General features: G+C 39.6%; 3 protein-coding genes across 5 annotated transcripts; 2 read left to right on the top strand and 1 right to left on the bottom strand.

Annotated features, from left to right (window-relative positions):
* Positions 1–157: 157 nt before the first annotated feature.
* Positions 158–6,015, top strand: LOC113675329 (uncharacterized). Its single transcript, XM_089209205.1, has 3 exons — positions 158–512; positions 3,969–4,870; positions 5,751–6,015. Exons 2-3 carry the CDS (start codon positions 3,979–3,981, stop codon positions 5,795–5,797), a joined length of 939 nt encoding a protein of 312 aa, XP_089065331.1. The 5' UTR covers positions 158–512; positions 3,969–3,978; the 3' UTR covers positions 5,798–6,015.
* Positions 6,016–6,511: 496 nt separating this feature from the next.
* On the top strand, positions 6,512–17,122 carry LOC113675344 (uncharacterized). 2 transcript variants are annotated; one of them, XM_027191910.2, is made up of 11 exons: positions 6,538–6,702; positions 7,300–7,400; positions 7,831–7,947; positions 8,773–8,869; positions 9,225–9,264; positions 9,672–9,766; positions 9,996–10,094; positions 13,547–13,623; positions 13,755–13,788; positions 14,204–14,354; positions 14,724–17,122. In XM_027191910.2, the coding sequence occupies exons 3-11, from the start codon at positions 7,889–7,891 to the stop codon at positions 16,262–16,264; spliced, it is 2,193 nt and encodes a 730-aa protein (XP_027047711.2). In that variant the 5' UTR covers positions 6,538–6,702; positions 7,300–7,400; positions 7,831–7,888; the 3' UTR covers positions 16,265–17,122. The 2 variants fall into 2 exon arrangements, with proteins under 2 accessions (XP_027047710.2, XP_027047711.2); XM_027191909.2 differs by lacking the exon at positions 7,300–7,400 and having other exon boundaries at positions 6,512–6,702.
* LOC149044362 (uncharacterized) lies at positions 10,376–13,450 on the bottom strand. 2 transcript variants are annotated; one of them, XM_089209204.1, is made up of 2 exons: positions 13,255–13,450; positions 10,376–12,150 (listed from the first exon to the last, which is right to left on the bottom strand). In XM_089209204.1, the coding sequence occupies exons 1-2, from the start codon at positions 13,304–13,306 to the stop codon at positions 10,529–10,531; spliced, it is 1,674 nt and encodes a 557-aa protein (XP_089065330.1). In that variant the 5' UTR covers positions 13,307–13,450; the 3' UTR covers positions 10,376–10,528. The 2 variants fall into 2 exon arrangements, with proteins under 2 accessions (XP_089065330.1, XP_089065328.1); XM_089209202.1 differs by lacking the exon at positions 13,255–13,450 and having other exon boundaries at positions 10,376–12,316.
* Positions 17,123–17,750: the final 628 nt, after the last annotated feature.

Here is a 17,750-nt window from a genome sequence, read left to right on the forward strand (position 1 = left end):
ATGGTATATGGTATAATCTAAAATAATAAAGAGGAAAATCTCTTTGAAAATCCTAAATTCACAACAGATGCAGATATTCTTCCTAAATCATACGTTCAGTTAGAGGTCGAACTTGACAAGCTAGCCTGATTTAACTGTGTCGGTTATTATTGGCGCCAGATTTCTTGCTGAACCCTCGCCGCGTCGCTTTACTACAAGGGTCTCAATTTGATCACGGGCGAAGAGACGCTCGTGCCACAGTAAAAATAATGAAGACGTGCTCGCAAGACAGTTGATGTGAGGTTTACCTCTTTTGGATAATAACCTAAAATCAAAATAATTACGCTAATAACCCGGGCTTTCTCGCAGATTAGACAAGGCATGATATGTGTTTTCAAGGAAATAGTTCGAATAATATTGCTGCATAAAACCGGTTTTATTTCCGATCTTGTTCAGGTTCCACAGGCTCGCAACACGTGGCAATCGATGTCAAATTTTCTTTTTGTCGACTACAAGTAAACGAAACGAATAAGGTAGGGTATATTCAACAATATCATTATCCACTGTTTTGCTTTCTAAATCCAGGAGCCCCCTGGGCTCCTGATAAAACTAACTTAAATGTCCTGTTAGGCTTAAATTACCATTAAAGCCTTTTGCTTTTGGTATATAAACGATTTTGCTGATCGGTATTAAAAAATTTGTCGGTATGGATGCATATGTTTAGAGAATAACGAGATCGTTAACACAGTAGACTGCAACAACCAAATATCATATCAATATTTGAGCGAAAGTGTAGGGTGACAAAATCTCATCTAAGTCCAATTGTGTCACGAAAATGCTTAAGAAATTGCGCAGAATGTAAATTATGGAACGTGCTTTTGCGGTCTATTTTGAACATCTCTAAAAATACCCGGAACTGAACGACGCTAGAGTACTTTCGCTTTGCCAAATCGCGCTAGAATTTATAATGCACTTTACGATTGATCGAGACATTTGTTTTATTTGTATAAAATGAAATTCCGTCGGTTTGATTGCCTGCCCGGTCACTCAAGGTCAACCAAACATAATAAGAACAAAAACGATGAAAAAATCTAAAGGATACGAGAAAGGCGATAAGAGTGTTCGCTTCACACTGTAGCCGTTAAGACCTATGCTTGCAAAGGTAAATGAATACTTATGAATAGTATCGCCACTATAATGCCCTTGTCATAGTGCTACTGGTTAGAAAGATACTCAAGATGAAATTTTCTGTTGTCTCGTACCTCTAGCCGGTAGGACCTCTGATCAGGAGGCTTAGAAAATGCTACGGGCTAGAGGTACAGCTTACATATTTAGACAACTTTGCTCAATTGTTATTACGGTTTGCTTCACTTTTTATTTTTTCTGCACTCCGAATTAGTCTAACACTCCATTGAATCACCTTTTTTTAAGAATACTTATATACAGCTTATGTATGTAAAGTAAGCTTGAGATCATTAACATTGTTATGTTTTAAATTAATTTCAATTAATTTTAAACTAGCCTGATTTGTATTTTCTTCGGTTGTGGATTTATTTCTGTCAATACAAATATAACCATTTTTAGATTTTAATACCCTGCCTAAGTATGAGTGGAATTTCTTAGAAAGGAACAGTCTCTTTTGATCAATTAATTGAGATTATTGATTAGAAGTATTGTTGACAAGGCCAACCATTGTCTGAAATACTAAACTCAAGTCATCTTCAGGTAGTCATGGGATAACATGATTTAATTCACCAAATTATTGAATTGAAATTGAATCTCAATTCACCAAATTCCCTTTGTATTTTCAATGATATTTAACAGAATGTATGACTGCATGAAAACCTAAAGGCAAGTTATTCTTGAAAATATAGAATGGTCATCTACTATATGTATAGAATCTATACAATTATTTAAAAGAGATGAATCTGTGCCTGTGTTATTTATTGCATTTTTTAAAAAAAATTGCAATTATTAAAAAGAAATCAAACCTTACTTATTCGAACACAACCAGAAACCCTTTGCTTGTTATGAAATAATGCTTGCTTTAGTTTCAGCTCATCCGTCATTTGATGCTCATAGCTTGTGAGCTGTGTTATCAAAAAAGCAGTGATAGGTACATGACCGAGGAGCGAGAAGATATTCTTGGAAGAAATGATTCTAATGTAGAATAAAACTAAAATGGGATGCCAAAAAGTAACATCCAAAGCAAACTTAAAATTGAGTAAAGTTGATTAAATATGCAAGCTGTACCTCAAGCTGGTAGTATTTTCTAAGCCTTTTAAAATCCTACCAGCTAGAGGTACAAGACCAAATAGAAAAATAAATGTAAATGTGCTCTTGTAAAAAGTGATTCCAAGGAGTGTAAGACCACAACTTGGAGTGCAGAAAGTAAAATTTCGGGCAAACCAAAACAAAAATGGGCCAAAGTCCACTAAGTATGTAAGGTGTACCTCAAGCTGGTAGTATTTTATAAGCCCCTTCAGATCCTACTAGCTAGAGGTTCAAGACCAAATAAAAATAAATTAGTGTATTCGTAATTCTTGAAAAAGGTGATTCAAAGGAGTTTAAGACTAATTTGGAGTGCAGAAAAAATAAAAAGTGAAGCAAACCGTAATAACAGTTGAGCAAAGTTGACTAAATATGTAAGCTGTACCTTTAGCCCGTAGCATTTTCTAAGCCTCCTGATCAGAGGTCCTACCGGCTAGAGGTACGAGACAATAGAAATTTCATCTTGGGGATCTTTCAAACCAGTAGCACTATGACAAGGGCATTCTAGTGGCGGTACTATTCATAAGTTTAATTTACCTTTGCAAGCGTAGGTCTTAGCGGCTACAGTGTTAAGCGAACACTCTGCTGTACAGGAAACTTAAGATCGACGAGGGTGAAGGAAACAGCCGTACAAAATTTAGAAAAATTTTCCTTGATTTAAACTCAACAACAGTGTATTCTTCCATGTAAAGCATGTTATCATGTTCATGTCTGGTGCAATCACGTCGCTTGACTGTTGGTAAATCACAAATGGTGTTACTGAAATAGTCTGCCCCTGACTCGGAAACTTGTTGCTAATGCTCCTCGGGCGTACCTGCATACCCACATAGCATGGCACTGTACAAACCTGGTCCGCCATGTTGATCGGGGAATAGAATGGTAGCCGGTAGGATTTAGGCACAACCTTTGCGGCAGACGTTCCCTCGCCTCCGTTTCACCTTGCGGGGGAGGTTACGGCTACACGTAGGCTATCTTATTTAGGGAATTCAGTTCTATAACTCATTCTAACTTTCAGTAAAATGTTCACATTTCGAAAAATTTATGGTTGTAAACCGACCATATTTCGTTCCCCATACTATTCCTTATAACGTGTTCAAATTTTCAACGGTTCCTCTCGTAACCTAACACCGAGTCACACAACAAGTGACGCGTTCAGGAATTAATCGTTGGCTTTTTCTCGAGACGTGAGTTTGGGTCACTTGTGCTTCAACTTAACAAAATGCTACGAAATAATATTTTTAACAGTTTGCCTACGACCATGTTTCCTCAGATAAGCCTCCACGCTCTAAAAAATACCCCAACCCTTGCCTAAAATGGCAGGTAGGTATCCCCTCTTGATTAAGCGCCCCTGCACTTTCCAATCGCTTTCTTGATGAACAAGAAAGAGTTCAAAGAAAAACTTTTTCTTACTCTATTTACACTCTCTCTTAGCCTTGCCACATCAGCTTCAGATCATGTTTCATTAGCACCCCCCCCCCCTTAATTAAAAGTCCTCTATATAATAACTGTAGAACTGTGCCACTTTTTCGCAAAAATTTTAAACAAGAGCTTGAGCGCTTTATCCGAGTAAATACGGTATTTAAACATTTCATTAAACTTTCGCGCCAAAGAAAGAAGGATCTGTTGGCCCTTAACCGTTTTAAACTGTGATAATGCGTTGCTGCTCAGTGTTTCAGATTCGTAACTCACGCCAGGATATCTTACTTTGCTTTACTCAGGTGATTTGCGATGCTGCGGGGTATAACATGCATCACCGTGACGATTTTTCTTTGGATGTCTGTCTCCGCCTCGCCAACATGCCCAGGTAACAACATTACCATCCGGAATCCGGTAACGGGGCATGTTCAGTGCCAGAAATGTCTCGTATGCCCAGCGGGGCAGGGACTCTCTGTGAACTGTGGTGATGTAATTACACCACAGACAGCCATAGTTTGCAAGCCGTGTGAACAAGGGATGACTTATTCATCCAAAAGCGAGGCTGGTGCATGCAAGACTTGTACGAATTGTGGAGAATATCGAGAGACCATAAAATCTTGTACTCTGACTTCTAATGCAGTGTGTGGGAAGAACTGCAGGCTTGGAGCTTACCCGGAAGGTATGCTCGGCACATGTAGACCATGTTCAGCTTGTTGTAACGACGGAAACGATATCTTCGAGCCACAATGCCAAGTGCTAAGGGTGCCAAAAAATAAACAGTGCAGTGAGCTGAGATCAGAGAAGTGCAGCAAGAAGATAGCTTCTGCAAGAGTCAACACAACGGTGGAGGAGAATCACCCAGCTTCATCACCATCAACCCACACAGGATTACGAATGTCCCCCCCGGTTACAAGGCGCGCCGCACAGGATTCAGCCTCCACAAACGATGTCTCTCTATCAAATGGTGCGATAATTGGTGTTGTAGTTGGCGTTCCATTAGGAATCTTGATACTAGCAGCGGTTATCTATGTCGTAAAAACAAGGTGCAAATGTCCGGAGGATTTGCATACCATGGAGGCCAAAAAAGAGAATGGTGAATGCAATAGAAAAGATGAGCATAACAAAGCGGTGTCTCCAGGGTCTCTGGAGCCTCGCATAGGAGGGGTGGAGGAAACAGGACAACCGGGTCCACATAGCAGTTCAGGTGAAGTCTTAGACATGTTAGAAGTAATGTGTAAGGTCACTAGATTTACGGTGCCTGAACTAATTGAATAACGAAAGATAGAGGCGAAATAATCAGATGACAAAAAATGTAGTGCCAACCTACAGTGTTAATCATTTGTGGTTCATTTCCATGTTTAATGACGTCAGAAGTTCTTAATAACGTCAGGGGTCAAAAACAGACTCGGTAACAACGTGCTGAAGTAAGTCATGTTGCCGAACGTTGGACGACATGGGAACTGTTCAACGAAGAGCATTTTATCGTCTAGAGTAGTGCGACTAATTTTTAAAAAGATTTTCAGGTGGATTATGGATAAATAATGGTAGTCGTACCGAGTGGAGTGCAATTTGGTCCGAAATCATACGCGTTATTTCAAATGGAACAAGCGTGCACCGCGAGTTTGATTTGAAATCACAAGCATGATTTCAGAAAAAAATTGCGCGACACGAATTTCAGTCACCACTTTATTATATCCGTTTTAGAATCGCAAAACTTAATCCCAACATGCAGGATTTTTTAGTCTGTACGAGTATTTATTGATCCAGTCCTGAGTTGGTTCGTAAAAGTTGTTAAAGTTCTTTCATTTTCGTGCAGTTTGATTGGTTACTTTACACAAGCCTTGAAATCTGATTGGTTGTTTTTTTTGGTGAAGCTTTCTCATTTGCTTGGAAAAATATGCGATTAAGAGCAAAAAATGGTGCAATTCGTGAATAATTCGCACTGATGAGAGCCAATCAGATTGTAAGGGTCATCAGTGATCTCAAAATAGATGTAATAAAGAGGATTACAATGGCTTTTTGATGGTCGATCACAAATGATATTGACATCTGAATCTCATATGGTTTTTATTCTGGTTCTTTAGCTTTAGACCGCAAGCCACTGGATTCCACTCAAGGATCACACCTGTAGCCTGAAGCCCAATGTCAACCAATGATTTGAGGAACTGGTCATTATTTATCGCCTGAGGAAGAGGGGTCGGGGGACTTTGGTTGTCGGTCGACATGAAGTTTACCTGATCCCCCCCAAAAATCCTCTGATCCCACTAACATTCAGGCGATGAAGAATGACTGGTCTGTAACGTCAAACGTCAGAATTAAAAGAAAGAAAATTAAATTGATTTTGTAATATTTGGTGTCCTTATGTTTTATTAAGGGGATCTTGGTTAGTTTTTTGATCCTTTCCCTAATATTTTTTTTTCTTCAGCGTCAAGGAAGGCCCAAGCTTAACTAAGTAATGAAGGAAGGTGATGGCTTTTACAGCTAACGTTTAAAATTTTGGCCGTTTTACCGCTAACAGTTAACTTCTTTCCTTTGTGATTAAATTTAAAAATTTTAACATAACTTTTTCATGACTAACAGTTAAAATTTGGTAATTTTAACGCCTAAAGGCTAAATTTTTTGGCAGTTTTTCGATTAACGGTCGATTAAAGGGGAGCTGGTTAGCCCAAAAAAAGAGTTTCAGAAGCACAGAAGACCACATCCTTGCGTGCTCATTCGTGATTTGTCTAAGTTTCAAGCTATCTGGAAAATTTTCCGTAACATCAAAAAACAATATCCAATATTTCTTAGTGGTTTTCCCGCCATCTTCATCGCTTAGTTGTTGCCATGGCATCATCATCACACGTATCACGTGACTTTTGCTGTGCAGCCATGACAGTACAAAACAGAAGAAGGCCGTGGAGTGATAAATAAGTTTTGTGATACTTTAAGGTTTTCTGCGGATTCCTGAATTTTATACGGATCAGATTTATTTCTTGGAATGACAATTGGTTCAAGGATGTCTTACGACGCCTCTTACGTGAAGGCTAGGAAGAAGTAAGTGGAATTTAATGCATAGGAGTACTCATATTAGCAGTGCTTTAATGTAATTAAAATCCTGTAGCCTATGCTTACTAATGCACAGATTTGATCAAAAGTTTTTATTCCTGCAAGTTTACGAGGATTTTTAGGGATCGTCTTTAAAAATACGAAATTTTTTATTTTAATATTTGGTTTGCAAACTTGATTTTAGTCAGCTTACTGTCGCTGATGTTTTCGTTTATCGATTTTACTTCAGATTTTCCGGTATTATTTTAACTCGATCTGACGAAATGTTTCATCGTCTTAAATGAACGGGAAGTGTATTAAACCTAGTCTTGAAATCTCTTTCTTGGAATTTTTGATGGCAACAACGATTTTCTGTTCACTGCGAGAAAAAAAAGAAGAAAAAAAAGGGGTTTGCAACAACAGTCATGCCAAAATTGAGGAATTAAGGAGGATTTAACTTCAGTCTTCCTTCTTCTCCTTCCAAGTGTCCGCCTACTTTAGAAATAATGCATCCAATCATTTCAGAAGTCTCTAACATGGACTGTAAAGCTAACTGGAGCCAAAAAAGTCAAGAAACTTGACGTTTTTTTTTTATTTTTTGTCTAGTTCAACATATTCTCCATTGTCTTCCTCAAAAGCACCTGCGCTTAACAAGAGGGGCTACAATCCTTTAACTGCACTGCAGTTCCCATTGTAGTTTCATTGCTGTGAGTCCAAATGAAATCTGAAAAGATGGCAGTTATAGGCCTTATTAGCAGGAAGATCCCTGGTAACCAGCTTTTATAGAAACCTCAGTAATTGCCCTTTATGAAGGGAGTGGATATGACAGTATAACATGGATCAGGGTTGTCCAGGGGTTTTATTAAATGCTGGTTACTGGAAGTCTATTGTTGCTTATAAGACCTCTTAACACCATCAATTTAGCTTGTGAGCAAGCTTTTGTCTTTGAGTTTAGCTTTACGACCCTTTTCTATAATCTGCCTATTACACCAGTGACAGCGGCTTATGGAAAAAGTTATGGAAACCCCTGGGTACTTCATTCTGGATTGAGGAGTTTCTCCTTTTAATGGTCTTGATACTATATGCTGAAGTTTCTTCTTTGATAATTAATTGTTATTGGTTTTTTTTTTATGGAAGGGCTGTGAAACAGCTTAAAAACAGCAATGCACAGCAGTTGGAAATAGAAACACTGAAAATGGAAGAGAGGATACGTGCTTTGAAAGAACAAATGTTTAAAGAAAAAGAGGAAAGAGAGTGAGTTTTGACTGCTGATCATACATGGAGTACTGTTCAAGTCTTTAATCACACTGCCCTTTACTTTCTGATAGGAAGATAACCACCCATTATTTTAGAGAAGAAACTAAGTGCCAACTTTTAGACAAGTAAATAATTGTGTATGATTTCTTCTCATTTTCATACTTGGCTGTAAAGCTTATCAATCATATTTGATTTCAGTGCTCAAATGTTTGGTTAAGCCACTCAGGCTACTTTGGAATTTGTTTAGAATCTTAGATTACCTAACTTGTCATCTTAAGGGAGTTCTACTGTTCAAAATTCTTGTTTCTTTTTTCTAATATTTACTTTTCAGGTTAAAAAAAAAACTTCTATTTCACCCCAAAGTAAACAAACCATATCTTTCTGAGTGAGTGTTGGCCCAAAATTTATAGACACAACCAAATACTTAATATGCAAATAATTTCATAGTTATTCAAAGGCAAGCGATACATACAATCTTGAAACTTTTGATTGCCTTTCCAATGTTGCCCAGATTGCATGCCACATGACAATCCAAGGCTATTCACCTTTAATATACCAAATTTCCAACATGACTCAAAATCACACTTGTATATTTTATTTGCCTGTTATAATTCTCCCTCTAAAACAAAGATTTGGTGAATTCAAAGGAAAGAATAGATAAACCACAAGGTGCACTTAAATATTATTTGGTTGAGAAAAGAAATATACAGGCACTATAGAAGTTGTGCTATAGATATTATAATAATAATAGTTATTTTGGCTGTTCTGTCCTTGTTGTAGATAAATTTAAAGATGTTCCTTTTCTTTTTTCTTTTGGTGCAGAAAGCAAGGTGGTATACGATGGGCATCTGGCAAATCAGGACCTCTTAATAGTCATGCACAAGATGTGCTAAAGAAAAAGAACTTGAAAACTGATAAAGTAGGTGATTAGAATCTCTCTGGAAACTGTTCTGAGCAAACTTTTGATTTATAGGGGTTGTGGTAGCATTTCATTTTTTTAGTGGATTCATTTGACACATGAATAAGTCTAGAATTTGTTACAGTATGGGCCTACATGTGATAGAGACAAGTCCCTTTACAACATGAATGACAATGGAGAGGTTGTGATGTAGACAGATAGGGGTGCAATATAATGAATCTTTTTTGAAGGGTTAAAAGTTTGAAAAAGGACTGTATGGGGAATGTCTCCCTCTAGAAAGTTTTCGCCTGTGAGGGAAATGCCCATTGCAAAGGATTGTCATTTTTGATTTCTTGTTTTATTTGTATGTTAACAGACTCCAAAGAAAATAAAGATTCTTGGGGATGAACCTTTGCGTAAGTATGGTCTAAAAATGACTTCTTAAGGATTCTGTTTATCAAAATCTCAATTGAATATGATGTAATGATCTTCGCTGTGATGAACACTACCTAAGTAGCAATGAAAGTAAGGCCAGGAAAGAATGCAGGCCTGTACCTGTGCAATACTGATACAGTACTCTACTTCACTCGCAGAGGTCATGGGTTCAAATCTGGTACAGGCCTGAATTTTTTCCAGGTCTTACTTTCACTACTGCTTGAGTAGTGTTCATCACTGAAATGATTGCTTGCATACTCATTTCTCAATCTGCAGTTCTCATATATTATTTTCATATATTCACAGTCATTTAAAATCTCAATTATCAATAAAAGATTTAACTCATAGACTTGCTTAAAAACATTTTATGTTTTTCTTTAAACTTCAGACTCTTACAAGAAGAAAGTAACTCCAAGAGTCCAGCAACAAGACAACTTTGGCACATCAGGATGTGGTCAGTGCGAGAAGACAAAGGCAACTTTGGTACATAAATTTCTTTTTTAAAACCTTCATTTTACCTCTCAGAAACTGTTTTCTGCTTTCATTAAGCACCTATTGTAGCAGTGTTTCCTATGAAAATATTACTTCATTTACTGTACTTAAGTTCCTAGTTAGTTTTAAAGGGTTTTCAAGACTTATTTTATGTAACACTCATTGAAAAAGCTATTGTAAGTGTAGTGGTTAGCTCCTTGTGTTTGACTTATTTTTGCAGGTCTGCATTGAGTGCGAGGAAAAGTACTGTGTTAGTTGCTTTATGTCATTCCATCAGAAAGGTGCTCTTACCAAACACACCACACAGTCCCTTGAACAGGTACAGTACTATCTCTTTCACTATTTTTTCTTTTTCACCGTTACAAGTTTATTCTATTGATAACAATAGAAATAAGTTTCATGTGACCTGCGGATGAAAATCAGTCATAGAAACAGTCCAGGCTGGTGGATGGCAATTTTAGCAATTGCTGAAAGAAAGTGTGAAAAATTTAATTCTATAGGTAGCTTTGGAATTATTGATTTTTCAACTACTTACTTTTTCAAAAGATATTTTTATGGATGAATTTTTAATAATTTTTATTGCACCTTGAATATTTGATCAGCAGGGATTTGCTAAAGCAAAGGCATAGAAAAAACCAGGAAAGATTTATTACTCGACGTTTCGGGGTCATCGTGACTCCATTATCAAGAGACTAGTTTAAAAACATGCAAATAAGGAAAGGTACAAGAATAGCATAAATTAGAATGAACGGCTTAAACAAACACCTTGGCGCGGATGGAATCCGTTTGCACGTTCAATGTTGGCTTACGCATGCGAATATACAACATTTCATTAACAAGGCAATCAAATTTGCCGTTACATTTCGCGATGACGTTAAATTGCTCGATCAAGCGTTCAGGCATTTCACTATTGTGTTGGAGGTGGTAGTGTTTGTAGATAGAAGATGATTTCCTTGTGTGCCCTTCTACGCGATCGTGTAAATGACCACGAGTATAGCCCACATACCCTGCATCACACAGGTTACATTTAAATTCATAAACGATACATTGTTGGTTAACAATAGGGGGCTTAATTTCGTGTTGCTTAAGCTGTTGATCGAGCTTAGGGCTAACGAACACTGGTTGGACAGTCACGCTTAACTTCGAGCTTAGACTGTTCAGTTGTTGTTTAACATGATTAGCTGACGATTGGTCCTTGAAGGGTAACAATAATCTCACAATCTCCGATGGTACGTCTGGTGATGGACAGGGCTCTGCAGATGAAATCCTTCTCTCAACGAACCGCTTGATTGTAGTTTCAACCAGTGGCTTTGGGTATTTCAAGTTATGAAAAACCCTTCTAAGGCGGTCACATTCCTCGGAGAAGAAAGACCAGTTAGAAGATAATCGATAAGCGCGATCCACCATGGTGTTGACTAGGCTGCGCTTGTACTTAATGTCAACATGACTCTGGAAATGCAGAAGGAGACCCGTGTTGGTTCTTTTGGTGTAGACCTTGGTCTCAATCTTTGGTGCACGGTTAAGCAGTTCAGTTCCTAGAAAGGGAAGGGATCCTTCCCGTTCGACTTCCATGGTAAACTGGAGGGAGGGATGGGTAGAGTTAAGGGTGTCTAGAAACTGGCCAGCGGTCACCCTATCAGGCATTACGGTCAGGGTGTCATCGACGTACCTCCGGTAATAGCGCGGAAGTTGACCGTGTTGTTCGAGGTTTTCCTCAATCGAGCACATGAAGACGTTGGCCAGCAACGGTCCAAGGGGAGAACCCATAGCGACTCCATCTGTCTGCTCATATAAAGCACCGTCAAACTGGAAAAGCTGGTTTTTCGTAGCTGCTCGGAGGAGGTCGATTAGGTCCGCTTTAGAGATGTTCAAGCTGTGCGTCTCGTTGAACCAATCCTGGGCAAAGGCTTTTTCAGCTAAGATCTGTATTGTTTCCTCCAAGGGTACATTTGTAAACAATGAGGTGACGTCATAGGAAACTAAAATTTCGCCGTTCTTGATCTCGAAGCCTCGTACTTCATCAGCAAAGCGGAATGTGTCTGTCACTGTATATTGGTTGCACGACAGGGGTTTCAATTTGTCGTCAAGCCATTTCGCTAGCGAGTAATTGTAGGTGTTAGTAGCAGAGAGTATTGGCCGCACGGCCAACTGTTCTTTATGTGTCTTCGGCAAGCCATACAAGTGTGCGAGTCTGGACCCTTTCGGGCGGAGAGCGTCAACAATGGATTTCGGTAGAATCTTTCGAACGAGAGTTTCCAACTCCCTTTCTTTCTGAAGGAGAGGGTGGTAATACTTAGGAGGTCGTCCTCTGGTTCTCGGTCTCTCCGAGTCGACGAATCGGAATTTGCTGGTATCGTTTATTGACGCTTCGGATAGTAGGCGAAGATATTCTGATTTATCCATAACAACAACACCAGACCCTTTATCCGGTTTTGTGACAACGATGTCATTGCGTTTTTTCAGATCTTCAACAGCTTGCAAGAGGGCTTTAGGAGGTTTTGGGCTACTCCTATTAATATACTCTAGCGCAACAGATCGTAAGGTTGCGGCTGCTAGTTCGCGTAAATTCTCGTTTGGTAGATGCCGTTCAAGGTTCCAGTATGCTTTCTCGAAGCTTGCCTCGCGCTATTACCGGAGGTACGTCGATGACACCCTGACCGTAATGCCTGATAGGGTGACCGCTGGCCAGTTTCTAGACACCCTTAACTCTACCCATCCCTCCCTCCAGTTTACCATGGAAGTCGAACGGGAAGGATCCCTTCCCTTTCTAGGAACTGAACTGCTTAACCGTGCACCAAAGATTGAGACCAAGGTCTACACCAAAAGAACCAACACGGGTCTCCTTCTGCATTTCCAGAGTCATGTTGACATTAAGTACAAGCGCAGCCTAGTCAACACCATGGTGGATCGCGCTTATCGATTATCTTCTAACTGGTCTTTCTTCTCCGAGGAATGTGACCGCCTTAGAAGGGTTTTTCATAACTTGAAATACCCAAAGCCACTGGTTGAAACTACAATCAAGCGGTTCGTTGAGAGAAGGATTTCATCTGCAGAGCCCTGTCCATCACCAGACGTACCATCGGAGATTGTGAGATTATTGTTACCCTTCAAGGACCAATCGTCAGCTAATCATGTTAAACAACAACTGAACAGTCTAAGCTCGAAGTTAAGCGTGACTGTCCAACCAGTGTTCGTTAGCCCTAAGCTCGATCAACAGCTTAAGCAACACGAAATTAAGCCCCCTATTGTTAACCAACAATGTATCGTTTATGAATTTAAATGTAACCTGTGTGATGCAGGGTATGTGGGCTATACTCGTGGTCATTTACACGATCGCGTAGAAGGGCACACAAGGAAATCATCTTCTATCTACAAACACTACCACCTCCAACACAATAGTGAAATGCCTGAACGCTTGATCGAGCAATTTAACGTCATCGCGAAATGTAACGGCAAATTTGATTGCCTTGTTAATGAAATGTTGTATATTCGCATGCGTAAGCCAACATTGAACGTGCAAACGGATTCCATCCGCGCCAAGGTGTTTGTTTAAGCCGTTCATTCTAATTTATGCTATTCTTGTACCTTTCCTTATTTGCATGTTTTTAAACTAGTCTCTTGATAATGGAGTCACGATGACCCCGAAACGTCGAGTAATAAATCTTTCCTGGTTTTTTCTATACCTTGAATATTGTAATCTTTTATTGGATGATGTTTTATTTATTAAAGATACTTTGTTTATTATTGGTTTTGGTTTTATCCTTGTCCCAGTATGAAGCAGAGCTACAGATTGAAAGAGACAGTGATTATAAGAAGCATGAAATAACATCTTCAATGAGTACTTCAAGGTACACAATATTCATATTCTATTCAATAATTTAGACACCTTAAGATCAAGGTTTACTGCATACTGCAAACCACAGTTTCAAGGTTGCCTTGTGCAAATTGGAATATAACAATTTTTTTGTCTTTTTTGTAGGTTTTCCAGCGGTGATCAGGCTAGATCTTCTCAGGTAGGTGGCATTAAATGTTCATAGTTTTAAACCACAAATTACTTTTATAACATTATGTAAGCTTTGACTAGTTCTAATTCAGAAGCTAAATTTCGGCCTTAAATACACTCACACTCTCAAATTCAGGCCTGGTATAACAAATCTTTGTCTCTTTCAAGGATTAATACAGCACCAGTGTCTACATAATGATGGTTTTAAGAAATAAATTTGTTAAAAACTTGCTGAAAATTTACTTGTCACCAGCATGGGACCAAGAAATACTTAGAGTCCAAGTGAAGATTTGTACCCCAGCTAGTTTAAATCCAGCTTAGGTTTTTTATCAACTGAGCTGAAGAGAACTGTTTGACAGGCTACTCTATATACTCGATTTATACGTGAAAAATGTTTCGCAAACTACCTTGGTTCTGTTTTGCAGATGAATAATTCAAGAGGAAAGGGCAGGGGAGCATTATTACAAGGCTCCTACAACGAAGACGAAAGCGCACAATCGTTTGCACAGGCTCTCATGGAATGGAGAAATTCTGGAAAAGAGGAGAAAATGCAGAAGAATCCGACAAATGCAAAAAGTATGCGAATTTTGTTTGAGTCCTTTCTTCACCTTGTGATAGGTTGTAGCTGTTAAGAATGGCTGGATAAGCTAATTAGCTTTAGGTCCAGCCTGATGAAACTCAAAATCGCTCGCCTACTTTACGAACAGATGTACAGTAGTAAAATGGGAGGGTTACAGATTAGATCATCGGTTTGAAAGGGGTGTAAGGAATGCATAAACTTTGATTTTCCGAGCGGCTTTCTTCGTAATTTATCAGGCAGAAGTAGTTATCTTGACTTAATATTTACATGGAAATGTATAGCAGTTACAGGAGAGAATTCACAATCAGATCTTGGGAGTTAAAGGGTTAACTGACATGTTCATCCCAATGTGCTCTTAATTTCAGGCAGCTCTTGTGAGACAGGTACTACCCCGCAACCAACCAGACACCAAGAAGTGAAGGTCAATTTTGGACCGAACAAGTCATTAAGTTATCTTGACCGCATGCTGCTCAAGAAACTCCAAGGCGATCAAACGTTTGGCGGTCCACAAGCACCTTCTAAAGGAAAGAAATACAACAGTTCAGAACTGTCATTAAATACGAACAGTGATACCAGTGAAAGTCCAAAGAATGAAAACCAGCTGGGAACGAATTACAGAGAAATTTTCCAAAGCCTTGGGGCTCCGGACAGGAAAGCTAGCCAAGAAAATTTTCAAATGCCACCCAAAAGTGTGATTTCTATTGAAGAAGTGAACGACGCTGATTTGAGCGGAGAGGAGACAACTGCCTGTATAGTCGAGGAAGAGGACTTTAACCCTCACCCCCAGCGTAGGCCTTTGTCACGCACCGGTAGGGTCAGCGTTATGTGTATGACCCCCACGGGGAGGTTCGAAGCTAATACAGACGCGCTGGTGGTAGAGGATATAGCATCGGTACCCGCTCAAAGTCTCTCTTTGGGGCAGGCCACGCCCCGTTTAAAGCAGACATCACGTAGTACAAGTTCTCGTCAGGGACTCCATATGAGAACAAAATCACAACTTGATGGGTCGGTAGGGAGAGTGTGGAGTCCTCAGCCCCATCATGTTGGTTTGTCGGAGTTTTTCCTCGCTGGTGTCCGGGGTGAATCGGTTTCAGGGAGAACGTCTCGCGAAAGGAAGACCATTTTTGATCCAGTATTAGTGAAACCCGAAAGATTAAGCAAAGCTCTGTTATCACAACATGTATGGAAACCACAAGAAAGCGTGTTTTCTAGTAACAATATTGACAGGTCAAATAAGCAACAGCAACAACCACAACTGGGTAAAGATGATGATAAGGAAGCCCGCACAGACAGCCCTCGCCCTGTTATACCTCTTTTACGAGCACCAGAGTTGCTGGAGACAAGAAACGATAGACCAGATTCACAGTCATCTACGATAGTCCCACCCATGGCAAGTGACTCCGGATTCACGAATGATACCATGATTCACGACTTTGGAATCGTAGATTTCCTCAGGGCTCCACCATACCTGCCCAAAGGCTTTGAAGATTATAGTCAAGTACATCGTGTTTCCACAGTTTCTCCACTGACTCTCAGCCCAAACCCTCCTAGTTTTCATTGGTCGGATGATAGCGATGACGACTTTCTCGCACAGGTCTGCTTCCAAGGAAATCAAGATGACCAGCGAGCGGACCAAGACGAGGATGACCGCGCCACCTTGACTAACCTGGCCTGGGAATTAGCCTCGACTACAGGCCGGTTGACGCAGTGTGAATTAGACGACAAGGAAGGGGAGGGTGAGGAGGAATTTGACGAGGACAGTATTGAGAGTAATGACTTTGGGTCTGGGTTGAGTTCAAGCGAAGAAGACAATACCTCAGGTGATACTTACAGTGCAAATATTGACAGTGTAAAACACAAAGACGATAATACTCTAGCGGAAGAAGAAGTACATGCCTTGGAGTAAATTTCAAAGGTTTTCGTTTTCACGGTTTTCGTTTTTCTCCTAGTAGATAGATACCACAACTCATGTTTTGACACACTCCATCATGCTTATCGATCAGCTTTTGACGAAAAAGGAAACAAAAGAGGAAAAAAAATGATAAAAAGTAGAAAATTAGGGCGCTTTTCGATTGAGTGTCGGTCTTCGAAGGTTAGACTGAACCCGTAGTCACGTGAAACAAAATTAACCAATCACATCGTTGGAAACGAACACTAATAGAACTAAGGACCATTGCCAGCAAAGGTCACAATGAGTGTAGAAGAAATTTGTTGCTCTTTCCCTATTAGTATTGGCCAGTTTTGCATAATTGACCCCGATAACGGAAGTTGCACTGTAAAATAGCCAATAAGACATGCAACAACAAATTTCATCTGATTGTCGGTTAGGCTTAACTAGCTGAATCACACACCACTTGAAACAAAACCACAGTTAATAAGTATTGTTTTCGACACTCAGTCCTATTTCGCTCTGTTAAGCTCTTTAGAGAGTTTTTATTATTTGTTGAAGTGGCGGAGCAAAAATCTAAACGTGTGGGCAACTGTAGGTAGGGTTCAACTCTTTCATTCCCAAGATCACTTAAGTAATTCTCCTTACTGTCTGCCATACGATTCTTGATGCTAGTGCGGAGAATTTGATATCAGATCAGTAATTAATCCCCTAATAGATACTTTAATTAATTTTCATCACTTGTCTGCGTCATGTTGTATTGATATTGTAAGGGAAAAAATCTGTCTTGATCACTCTTAGGAGTCAAAGAGTAACATTCACCTTTGAAATAAGGAGTCGTTGGAAGAAAAAAACAAAGTTTTGGCTGATATGTTAGCTGGCGTTGTATGTTGTATTTATTTATTGTCACCTTTCGGTATACAGTCGAGTTAACTGTGTTGAAAAGATAACGTGCCTAACAGTTGCAGTCACGTTCTTGTTCCTTTTTTGTAATATGTACTTGTATTTGAAATGGGGCACCGGACGGTAAATTAATCGGCTCGGATTCAGGACCTTAAAACTAAAAGCCAAGTAGGTAATTTAGTGTTAACAACTGGGTTGAAAACGTAAATTAGCCACCGTAAAGAGTAAAAAAGCTGACGTTTCGAGCGTTAGCCCTTCGTCAGAGCGATTAGAGGAATTGTGGGTTGTGTGTGGATAACCCACAATTCCTCTAATCGCTCTGACGAAGGGCTAACGCTCGAAACGTCAGCTTTTTTACTCTTTACGGTGGCTAATTTACGTTTTCAACCCAGTTGTTAACACTAAATTACCTGCTTTACTCTCCCACCGACGCAGCACCACAGTTTCTTTAGAAACTTACCCCCTTAAAAGCCAAGTAATTCTCGTTGGGCCCCTCCTTACTCAGTCAACAAGAAATTCACATGACCGCCGCGGTTTCTCTTCGTCTCTTTTTCCATTTTGCATCTCGTGGGGCCGTATGCTGGGTTAAGCATCTTTTTCT

This window comes from Pocillopora damicornis, chromosome 6 (genome assembly GCF_964200805.1).
Source record: "Pocillopora damicornis chromosome 6, jaPocDami1.2, whole genome shotgun sequence".
Taxonomy (NCBI): Eukaryota; Metazoa; Cnidaria; class Anthozoa; order Scleractinia; family Pocilloporidae; genus Pocillopora; species Pocillopora damicornis.

Coding starts and splice junctions, on each gene's coding strand:
- LOC113675329 (XM_089209205.1), top strand. CDS start 3,979: ATGCTGCGGGGTATAACATGCATCACCGTGACGATTTTTCTTTGGATG. Junction 4,871..5,750: donor GGGTCCACATAGCAGTTCAG/GTGAAGTCTTAG, acceptor CTGGTTCTTTAG/CTTTAGACCGCAAGCCACTG.
- LOC113675344 (XM_027191909.2), top strand. CDS start 6,647: ATGACAATTGGTTCAAGGATGTCTTACGACGCCTCTTACGTGAAGGCT. Junction 7,948..8,772: donor AAAGAAAAAGAGGAAAGAGA/GTGAGTTTTGAC, acceptor CTTTTGGTGCAG/AAAGCAAGGTGGTATACGAT. Junction 9,265..9,671: donor TCTTGGGGATGAACCTTTGC/GTAAGTATGGTC, acceptor TTTAAACTTCAG/ACTCTTACAAGAAGAAAGTA.
- LOC149044362 (XM_089209204.1), bottom strand. CDS start 13,306: ATGGAATCCGTTTGCACGTTCAATGTTGGCTTACGCATGCGAATATAC. Junction 12,151..13,254: donor ACGCATGCGAATATACAACA/TTTCATTAACAA, acceptor ATCTTCGCCTAC/TATCCGAAGCGTCAATAAAC.